Consider the following 10,964-nt stretch of genomic DNA (forward strand, 5'->3'; position numbering starts at 1 on the left):
CTCCGTGGGCTGCTTCTCTGAACCTCCGGCCGCATTGACTCTGCTCCCAGCCCTGACCTGCTCCCTGGGCTGCTTCTCAGGCTCCGGCTTCTGTGATCCTGCTCCCAGCCCTGACCTGCTCCCTGGGCTGCCTCTCTGACCCTCCGGCCGCTGTGACCCTGCTCCCAGCCCTGACCTGCTCCCTGGGCTGCTTCTCTGACCCTCCGGCCGCTATGACCCTGTGCCCAGCCCTGACCTCCTCTCTGGGCTGCTTCTCTGACCCTCTGGCCGCAGTGACCCTGCTCCCAGCCCTGACCTGCTCCCGGGGCTGCTTCTCTGACCCTCCGGCCGCACTGACCCTGCTCCCAGCCGTGACCTGCTCCCTGGGCTGCTTCTCAGGCTCCGGCTGCTGTGATCCTGCTCCCAGCCCTGACCTGCTCCCTGGGCTGCTTCTCTGACCCTCCGGCTGCAGTGACCCTGCTCCCAGCCCTGACCTGTTCCCTGGGCTGCTTCTCTGGCCCTCCGGCCGCACTGACCCTGCTCCCAGCCCTGACCTGCTCCCTGGGCTGCTTCTCTGACCCTCTGGCTGCAGTGACCCTGCTCCCAGCCCTGACCTGCTCCCTGGGCTGCTTCTCTGACCCTCCGGCCGCAGGGACCCTGCTCCCAGCCCTGACCTGCTCCCTGGGCTGCTTCTCTGACCCTCCGGCCGCAGGGACCCTGCTCCCAGCCCTGACCTGCTCCCTGGGCTGCTTCTCTGACCCTCCGGCCGCTGTGACCCTGTGCCCAGCCCTGACCTGCTCCCGGGGCTGCTTCTCTGACCCTCGGGCCGCTATGACCCTGTGACGAAGTGGGACTGTTCTTAATGGTTCCTCCGAATATTGTGGGGGTGCCTCAATTTCCCCTATGCAGTTTTTAAGTATCTAGGTGGTGGGGTAAGGGTGTATGATCACTGCAGAGCCCTAGAGGGCAGGTGTGTGCAGGGGTCTGGACACAGAGAATGGCCGACACCCTGTTTCCTGGCAACTGATGGCCTGGGCCCTTCCCCCCTGCAAGGTGAGAGCTAAAGGGTTGGAGAACAAAGGAACCAGGTGACCTCCTGGCCCGGGAAAGAGACAAAGCCCAGAGCAGGGGGGGGCTGGAGGGAGTTTCAGTTTGGGGCTGGCTAGGACATGGAGTGAAGGGCAGACGTGGTTGTCTGGCTCACTGCCCTCCAAAATGGACCCAGCTGAGGGGTCCTGTTCTCTGCACCTACGAGCTCTGTGTCAGACCATGTTCCTGTCGTCTAATAAACCTTCTGTGTCACTGGCTGGCTGAGAGTCACGTCTGACTGCGAAGTTGGGGTGCAGGACCCTCTGGCTTCCCCAGGAGCCCCGCCTGAGCGGACTCGCTGTGGGAAGCGCACGGAGGGGCAGAGGATGCTGAATGCTCCGAGGTCAGACCCAGGAAGGTGGAAGCCCGGTGAGCTGTTTGCCCTGCGGACAGGCTGCTCACCGGAAGGCGACTGCCCCAGAGTCCTGACTGGCTTCATAGGGAGCAGTTCCAGAGCGTCGCCCGGGCACTCCGTGACAACTGGTGGCAGCGGTGGGATCTACTGCACCCCGTGGATGGCACTTCCTGCAGTAAGTGACTGGGGAGCAGTAAAACAAAGGGGGATTGACATGACTTGCCCAAGGTCACACAGAGACTGACTCACAGAACCGAAGTTTCCTGACTTCCCTTCCATTGCCACGATCTCTCTGTCTGTCCCTCAGTGACCACATGACAATGAGGAAACGGACTCACGGTCTTGCAGGGCCTGTTCACTGCGGGGTGGGAAAGGGATTCCCTGGGGTGCAACCTGGAACTGGGGACCACGAAGCCCTCCGGCATACCAATCTGAGCCCCCTCTCACACTGTGAGGTTGTGACAAGCTGCAATCCTCTCAGGTCTTGCACTCACATAGCTATACACAGACAGGGACACACCCAGCTGCAGTTACATGAATGCTTTCCCCAGCCATCCATGAAACAACAATAGAGAGGCTCCAGCCATTTCCTCCCAAGCTCTCCAACCTAGGACCCAAGAGCTGTACCATCTTGCCCTGGCCAAAAGCCTGACCAGTGTGACTTTATTTCCCAGTCTGCCCCTCCCTCAATGTGGAGAGGACAATACATCAGCCTGAGCAGATTTCCCTTTTACTTTTCAAACAACATCCTGTATTAAGTAAAAAAATAGAAAACAGATTTATAATTAGATAAAGATTGGTTGTTTAAATGATTATAAGTAATAATGTACAGAACATAGTTGAAATCTGAGAAATAAAGAAAACCACAATCTAAGTTCTATACACTAGACAGACTTAGAATCGAGCAGTGCGTCACCCTGATGGTACAAACAATCCACCAATCTGCCAAACAGGCTAGAAATCCCTTCAACCTGGGACCACAAGTTCAGTCCCAGTTTCTAACATCTGCCATGTTGTCGCTGTTGTCGATGTTGTTGCTGAAGCCAAATAAATAACAGCCCCCAGAGCTTTCGTATCTGCCACCGTGCCTCTGTGTCCTCACCACCCTGGAGCATTCTTTGGGATTCAGTCAGAGTCCTCTGGGGTGCTCTGGGGCCACCTCCAGCAGCTCACGGCTTCTCCTCCAGTCGGAGTCTGTCTCACCGCTGCAGCCAGAGCCCTGCAACCAGAGATTCCCCTCTGCCGCCTGTGTGCCTCGCTCCTGCCCCAGCTCCTGCTGGCTCATCCAGTCTCTGTGTTTTTCAAGGACTGAACCAACCCCTCCTCTTTCTGCTCCATCTTCCCTTCCATTCGTTCCTTGCCCACCCCTGTGCCCAGCCAGAAGCAGTGACAAAGAAGACACTGAAGACTGTCAAAGGGATCTCACAAAACAGGCTTTTCTCCACTTTCATACTGGAGCTCTGAGCAATCAGACCGCTCTCTTACAGACTAGCAACTCCCCCACCGTTTCTCCCCAGCCTGTCCTTCCCGAACAGTTTATTCCCACCCATGACAGGGCTCCACTCATGTGAGCTACCCCACCAAGTCTCTGTTATTCCAATCATATTATTCCAATCATGTTATTCCAACCAGTTCCTTGACTGTGCCAGGACTTCCAATTCTTCCGGCTTGTTTCCCAGGCTCCTTGCATTTTTATTCATGCATCTAAGATAACTAGACGATTGCCCAGCTTTCTCGGTGTGAATCAGGAGGGTTCCTGACTTGTAACCTCTTCCTTGTGTTTCCTACCAGTATCTCCCTTCCCCACTTACATCTGGGGTAGCGGTCCGAGGTCTTGATCCGTCTTGACAGACACTCGGTCACATCCTGGATTCTAGCTCCAGGGAAACAGCGCACTTCTCGAGACATAATGCATCGAGCCCAAGGATCTGCTGCAGGGTGTCAAATCAATGCAGTGTGTGATTCTGCAGCCCGGATCAGGGCACACTAGAAATAATAATTAATAATCTTCAGCCACTGCCTGTAGAGGTTGTGGTTCAGAGGGCGGCAGTGTCTCTGGTGGCGCAGTGACAAGGTCACCCAGCGAATCCGTGGCAGAGCTGGGACGCTTTGCTCCCAGCTCACTGGTCCCTGCTGACGCTTTATGTCTAGTTCATTGACTTGGGCCAAATCCTCAGCTGCTGCAAGTGGGTGCAGCCCCATGGAAATCAGGGGAAATTCCCTCACTAGAGAAAGAAAGGGAGAGAGAACACCACACCTCTGTGCTGCTGCGTGGACTGTATGAGCCAGGTATGGATTGGCAGCAAGGGACTCGTGGGAGAAGGTCATGGCTCAAGACACTTCCCCTTCTGCTGCCCCAGTTTTCCCATCTGTAAAAGGGGGATACCTCCGGGAAATAGTGAGCAATAGTCTGTAAAGCACCTGTCAGTGGTTTCCATGTGACACCATGTCTCAGCTCTGGAAGGGGAGTGGGTGCCGGGGGGGCGGGGCAGATAAATCTTGGGACTACATAAGAACATTAGAATGCCCATATTGGATAAGACGAATGGCCCATTTAGCCTAGTAACCTGTTTGCCAAGAGTGGCCAGTGCCATGTGGCCCAGAGGGAATGAACAGAACATGGAAATCATCAAGTGACTGATGTCACCCACACCCAGAATCTGGCAAAGAAAGGCTAGGGACACCATCCCTGCCCATCCTAGCTAACAGCCATTGATTGACGTTATCTAGCTCTACCGGAATCCTGTTACACTCTTGGCCTTCACAACATCCTCTGGCCCAAAATTGCACAGGTTGACTGGGAAGAAATTCTTTTTTTTTTTGTTTCAAAACTGCTGCCTATTCATTTCATTGGATGACCCCCAGTTCTTCTGTTATGGGAAGGAGTCAATAACCCTTCCTGATTCATTTTTTTCCACATCAGGCATTATTTTGAAGACCTCATATGCCACTTTCATCATGTCTTTTCCAAGCTGAAAGCCCCAGACTTTTTAATCTCTCCTCATATGGAAGGTGTTCCATACCCCTAATCATTTCTGTTGCCTTTCTCTGTGCCTTTTCCAATGCCACAGAAGAGGGATCAGAGAAGGAAGTTTTGTTCAGCCCTTCAAAACCAGAGAGACTGGATGAGTCAGGAGAAGCTGGGGAAGAAGAGAGCCACAAGGGTGGCAGAGCGGACTCATGGGTTTCAGGGCCATGGCTGCAGCAGACAGACAGTCTCCAATTGCAGGAGAAACCATTCATTGCAGGAGGGACAAAGTATGCTCCAGGAACCTGTGGACAACATAATGGCTATTGGAAAACAGAATCCCAACTATACATATCCAGTGGTGGGGTCTAAATTATCGGTTACCCCTCAAGAAACAGAGCTTGGCTTCATTGTGGATAGTTCTCTGAAAACATCCCCTCCATGTACTTCAGGGAATCAGTTAGGAAGGGAAAGATAATAAGAGTGAAAAGATCATATTGCCGCTATCTAAATCCATGGTACGCCCACACCTAAACTACTGCCTGCAGAGCTGATCTTCCCATCTCAGAAAGAGATATTGGGATGGAAAAAGTTAGGGAAAATCAGAATGATGAGGGGTAGGGAACAGCTTCCGTAGGAGGAGAGATTAATGAGAATGGGTCTTTTCACCTTGGGAAAGAGACGACTAAAGGGGGATATGAGAGAGGTCAGTAAACTCATGAATGGCTGAAAATCCCCCAAATGGGTGGTTATTCTACTACTTGGACTTACCAAGGCAACAACAAAACAGTGTTTTGCAATGCTTTACTGCTTACACAGAAACCAAAACATAGTTCGGCTAAAGCAACCCACCCTGGGCTTCCACCCAGACAGCCAAGAGTATGATGATGATTATTGATAATCTTGCTCATCGTATAATAAAGTTCTACCAATCCAAAAGGGTTCTACACATCACCTCCCAGAGGAATGGACATTTCAGATATTACCCAAATGCTCACCTAGAGCCAAATCTTATTAACTAAACTAAGATTTATTAAAAAAGAGAGATTACTGGTTAAAAGACAATTATGCGCAGAGACATGGTTTGAGTTTTCAATCCTGTTTCATAGTAGAGATGACTGACATCAGAGTTCCACCGAGTTCTTCCAGAATTAGTCAAGGGAGTATCCGCTCAAGTGGGTTTCATCCCATCTCTCTCTCTCTCTCTCTCTCTCTTCTCCTGCTTCATTCAGGTCCAGCTCACTCTTTCGATTTGTAACTCACCCCAACACAGAGGTGCCTCCCCCTCTCTGTCACTTCTAAGTCCCTGGCCATTATCAACCAGCAGCCAGCAGCTGTGGCAGCCTATAGTATAGTATTTGCTTGACCTCATATCTTTTCTTTTCAGTTTATTATTTTCTTATGGGTTTGATTATTTCTTTTATGAATAAATGTACAGATTCATATTAGAGTATATTTCACCTGTAACACAAGGGACCCGCAGGCAGCATCCTATATGTGAGCGAAAGCAGTAAGCATATATGACAAGGCGTGGAGAAAAGTGCAGCCTGAAACTTCTGTGGAAGCTGTGGAGGAGCTGGAATAGGGGCTGCAATCTTGCACATTCTAGATAGGCATGTGCCAGGGTTTGTCTCATGCCACAAAATGGGCAGGCATCTGGAATGGGGGTGAACTGTGCCACGTAGATGCCTATGCTCATGGCTGCATGAAAGAGCCACGAACCGATATCCCCGGTGTGCCGTGGGACCAGGTTGGAGTACTTTCTGGCCCACCGTGGTTCCTCACCCACTGAAGGTGGTACTTGGTCCCGCCACTTGCTATCAGGGCATCTCAGGAAACGAAGCATGTAAAGTTGTTCCCTTGGTGGAATTCAGAAATAAACCAGCCGCAGGGCATGCAGCCCACCTTGGTTATGAAAGGGAGGGGGCCAGAGGGACTCATGGGACAGGAGCCAAATCAAGAATTCCAGAGGTCCTGGGGTGAGGGGTAGATGGGGAGCACCCTCTTGTAGGACCTGTTCAAGGAAAACCCGAGCAGTAGGCAATAAGGTGGCCCCCACCTCCTGGAGTATGCACAGAGCGGGTCTGAAGGGTGAAGAGCCCCAGGTGAGATCCAAGATGAAAGAAGCCATCATGACCACTAAATGGTGGGCCGAGAACTGGGCCGGTCGAATGCTGGAGGAGTGGGCCCGGGCAAGATGGAAACAAAATACATACATGCAGTCCAACCAGGAGTAGCGTGACCGATCGACCTCCACCTGGACATAGGTAAAAGCGGAATTGTCATCTGGGTGTTGGTCATGCCAGACGTCCACCAGGGATTGAGGATTTACCATCTCTCTGAGGATGCCTGCAGAGGCCTGGCTGCTCTCAAGCTCTGAGTAATTCAGGTCCACAAAGATGGTATTAAAATCCCCACCCAGGCCCAGGCACTACTGAGGATCCAAGGTGCCCAGGGAGGCAAACACCTGTTGATAGAAACACACCCACTCCGAGGCTGCATTCAGGGGGTAAACACTGAATAGATTCAACGTCAGCCCCTCCACACAGGCCTGGAGGTGCAGCAGGCGACCAGGGATGACCTCAGAAACTCCCAGCATCTCAGGCTGTAGGTCAGGGGAGAACAGGGTGGCCACCCCAGCCGAATGAGCTCTGAGGGCTCTAAAATATACCCGGTCCCCTCACTCCAGCCGCCAACTGGTCTTGGCACCTGGATCCATGCAGGTTTCCTGCAGGCAAGCCAAAGAGTACCCTGTGTCACAAAGGAAGGAGAACACCTTGCAACAGTGGAGACCCACCCCAGAGCCTCTGGTGTTGAATGATGAAAAGATGGTTGGCTTCATTCTGAGGGCTGAGGAGGACCCTTGTGGGCAGGAGGATCCCCAGCCGGCCTTGCAACAATCACTGACCAACCTGAAAGGCTTGTCACCAAAATTGCGGCCCCACTGGTAGAGTAGGATGTCCTGCCTCCCGGTTCCCCTCCGCTTCTCCAAAACAGCCTTCATGGCCAAGAGGATGAGATGGAAGTCTTCCCAATGCTGGAGAGGGAGCTTCACCTTACCCTTGAAATCACTGGTGTCCACCAGAAAACGGTGACGCTCATCCCACAGCACAGTGCGGGAAGGGGTAGTGGAGACATGAGGATCCTCTGGCTGGTCCTCTCTTATGGCCTGTGGCCCAAGGAGATGGGCAAAGAGGGAGCATACCACGGGTACGGCGACTGTACCGGCGGCGCAGTGCAACCCATCTCCATCTGCACAAAGGGAAAGGGAGATGTAAGGAAGAGAGCAGCCCCTAAAGGCTCTTCCCCTCCCCCGGCGGCTCCTACTGGGGCTGGAGGCTTGAACTCCTGCCAGATGAAGCTGAGACACCCCGGGCTCGGGGCTTCTGCCCCCTCCTGTCAAGCTGCTTCACACGAATCACATGAGGATTGCCATGTTCTGTTCATTCTCTCTGAAGCACCTGGCACTGGGCACTGTCGGAAGACAGGCTACTGGGCTACATGGACCATTGGCTTGACCCAGTATGGCCATTCTGGTCTTCTCATTCAGACCCCAGATGTATCTGCCTCCTGCTGTGACACACTATACCCCATTCCCCTTCCAGAGCTGAGATAGATCCCAGGAGTCCTGACGAGGTCTCTCTCTCCACAGAAAAAAAGGGAGGACTTGTGGCACCTTAGAGACTAACACATTTATTTGAGCATAAGCTCTTGTGAGCTACAGCTCACTTCATCAGATGCACGAAAGCTTATGCTCAAATAAATGTGTTAGTCTCTGAGGTGCCACAAGTCCTCCTGTTCTTTTTGCGAATACAGACTAACACGGCTGCTACTCTGAAACCTCTCTCCACAGAGTTAGTAATAAATTTAGAATAAACATTATCATTTTAACACTAACCACTGTCCCTTAATTAATTGCCATAAGATGTGAGAACATATTGGTTTTAGAGATGAGTGGGTCACAGCTGACAAGGGGAAGGGAAGACAGGAGCAAGTGACAGGGGCAGGGCATTTGGGAGAAAGACACACAGGAGTGTCAAGGCTTGACAGAAGAGTTGGGGCAAGATCGTAATTTCAGGGATCCAGGTACCGGCAATAAGAAAGGTGGCAACCCAGTGAAGTGGGCACAGACTGACTCCCCAGTTAATCACATTGACAAAGAACAGTAATGACAGGAAAGGGTTTAATGTCTCTCTGTCTGTCCAGTAAGTGATTTAGGGAAGGGGTTCAGGTCCATGCACCATGCACCAGCCAGCTCTGCACAGAGCTCAATCTGAGAGCCAGAGCACAAGGAGAAAATATTTAGGTTTCTTTATCAGTAAAGAGCTGGAGCAGCCTGCCTTGGATCTGTTTGGTCCTCAACCCGTAAATCATGGGGTGCAGCACAGGGGGCACCACCTGGTACACACTGGTAATGAGAACGCGTAAATACAGTGGCACATTGTGGCCAAACCGCTGCGAAAGAGAGAAGAAGAAAATTGGGATATACAAAGCAAAAATGGCACAAAGATGAGAGATGCAGGTCCCAAAAGTTTTGAGCCGGGCATCCTTTGTTTGCAGGTGGAAGATGGCAAGGAGGATCTGAGTATAGGACACAGCGATAAAAAACACATCCATTCCGTTCACAGAGAAAAGATCAAATAGGCCATAGTAACTATGGTAAAATTTCTATTTTAGATTGGATATTAGGAAAAACTTTTTCACTAAGAGGGTGGTGAAACACTGGAATGCGTTACCTAGGGAGGTGGTAGAATCTCCTTCCTTAGAGGTTTTTAAGGTCAGGCTTGACAAAGCCCTGGCTGGGATGATTTAACTGGGAATTGGTCCTGCTTCGAGCAGGGGGTTGGACTAGATGACCTTCTGGGGTCCCTTCCAACCCTGATATTCTATGATTCTATGATTCTATGAACTACTGATGCGGATGTCAGCACAGGCCAGCTTCACCACAGCTATGTGCCCACAATAGGAGTGGGGGATGATGTTGGTTCTGCAATATGGCCACCGCCTTGCCAGGAACGGGTAGGGTAATGCAATTATTCCACTGCGCAGAACCACGGCCAGGCCGATCTTGGCCACCAGGGGGCGTGTCAGGATGGTGGAATGTCTCAGGGGATGGCAGATGGCCACGTAGCGATCCAAAGCCATGGCCACAAGGATTCCAGACTCCATCCCTGAGAAGGAGTGATCGAAGTACATCTGGGTGAGGCAGGCACTGAAACTGATCTCCCTGGAATTGAACCAGAAGATGCTCAGCATTTTGGGCAGGGTGGATGTGGACATGACCAGATCAGTGACGGCCAGCATGCAGAGGAAATAGAACATGGGACCGTGGAGGCTTGGCTCCCTCTTCACAATGAACAGGATGGTGAAGTTCCCCAAGATGGCTGTGGTGTACACAGCACAGAAGGGGATGGAGATCCAGACATGGGCTGCCTCTAGGCCAGGAATGCCCAGTAGGATGAAGGTGGAGGGGTTGGTGAAGTCGGTTGTGTTGGATTCTAACATGGAGTAGGGGAGAAAGTGCCCAACTCTGAGGCATAAGGCTGTCTCCTGCGTGTACAATATGTTCCTCTCACTTTCTGTGTGTTCCCAGGGTCTCGGGTGATGGTCACAGCAGAAATGCCTGAATGGAGAGACAACGTTAATATGAGACACTACATGTACTCGTGGAGGCTGTTCTCATGGGAGAAGCAGATTAATCTCTCTGAACACACTGAAAAATTACATTTTAATTACTCAGAGAAAATAACTATAAACAATGATCCTACTAAATCCAATTCTATATTTTGTGGTGTTCCCTGCGTTAATAATTCCTACACTTTGTGGTGGGGAACCTTAAGAGACACCAGCAGGAAACACAAGTCTGGATTGTTCCTCAATGCGAAGAGAGCCAGGATAGGGAGTCCATACTGAAGGGAGTTCCCCATTCATCCAGTTGCTTGAAATCTGAGAGTGAAAAAAAAACAAACTTTTCCCGAGACAGAGGTTGGGAGAAATATCCCAACGAGAGCATACCTCAGGGAAAAGACCTGGGTGCCATAGACAGCAGCTCAAGAGAAACACCTGCTCATTTGCAGCAGTGGACAAAATAAAAGCAATGTTGAGATCCCTAAGATATGGAATGGAGAATAACATGTTTGGGATGTGTGTCCAGTTTGGGTCACCCAGTCTCTATGAAGGATATATGAATATATAAAAGGGATTTCCAAGACAGGCTTTGAGAAAAGGGGATGTTGCCATATGGAAAGAGATAGAAAAGTCTGGGACTCTTTACTTGACACAAGAGACAAAGAAGAGAGCATATGATATAGGAGAGGAAAATTTAAAAAATGAATTTGATTTACATTCAAACGCACAGTTCCCAACCAGTTCCCAACTATAGACACTTAGTGCTCCAAGAGGACTAATTCCCAAAAGCTGAGGCAAATTGTCAGCAAAACTGATTGGGAGGAAAAATTTAGACACAAAAATATGAATGAAAATTGGTGATTCTTTGAGAACAGCTTATTAGATAGTGGAAAATTCATGATTCCACAGTCAACAAAGTGAACAACTCTGGGTAAAAACCCAGTT

At 50.9% G+C, this 10,964-nt stretch overlaps 1 protein-coding gene across 1 annotated transcript; it reads right to left on the reverse strand.

The window, feature by feature from the left end:
* Window positions 1-8,693: 8,693 nt before the first annotated feature.
* Window positions 8,694-9,896, reverse strand: LOC141994380 (olfactory receptor 52E4-like). The gene is made up of 2 exons (XM_074964625.1): window positions 9,304-9,896; window positions 8,694-9,048 (listed from the first exon to the last, which is right to left on the reverse strand). Exons 1-2 carry the CDS (start codon window positions 9,894-9,896, stop codon window positions 8,694-8,696), a joined length of 948 nt encoding a protein of 315 aa, XP_074820726.1.
* Between the last annotated feature and the right edge of the window lie 1,068 nt (window positions 9,897-10,964).

Source organism: Natator depressus, chromosome 1, assembly GCF_965152275.1.
Source record: "Natator depressus isolate rNatDep1 chromosome 1, rNatDep2.hap1, whole genome shotgun sequence".
Taxonomy (NCBI): domain Eukaryota; kingdom Metazoa; phylum Chordata; order Testudines; family Cheloniidae; genus Natator; species Natator depressus.

Excerpts from the sequence above, each read along its gene's own strand:
- LOC141994380 (XM_074964625.1), bottom strand. The coding sequence starts at position 9,896 with ATGTTAGAATCCAACACAACCGACTTCACCAACCCCTCCACCTTCATC. Across the intron at positions 9,049-9,303 it reads TGTGCTGACATCCGCATCAG|TAGTTACTATGGCCTATTTG; the intron begins TAGTTCATAGAA and ends GAAATTTTACCA.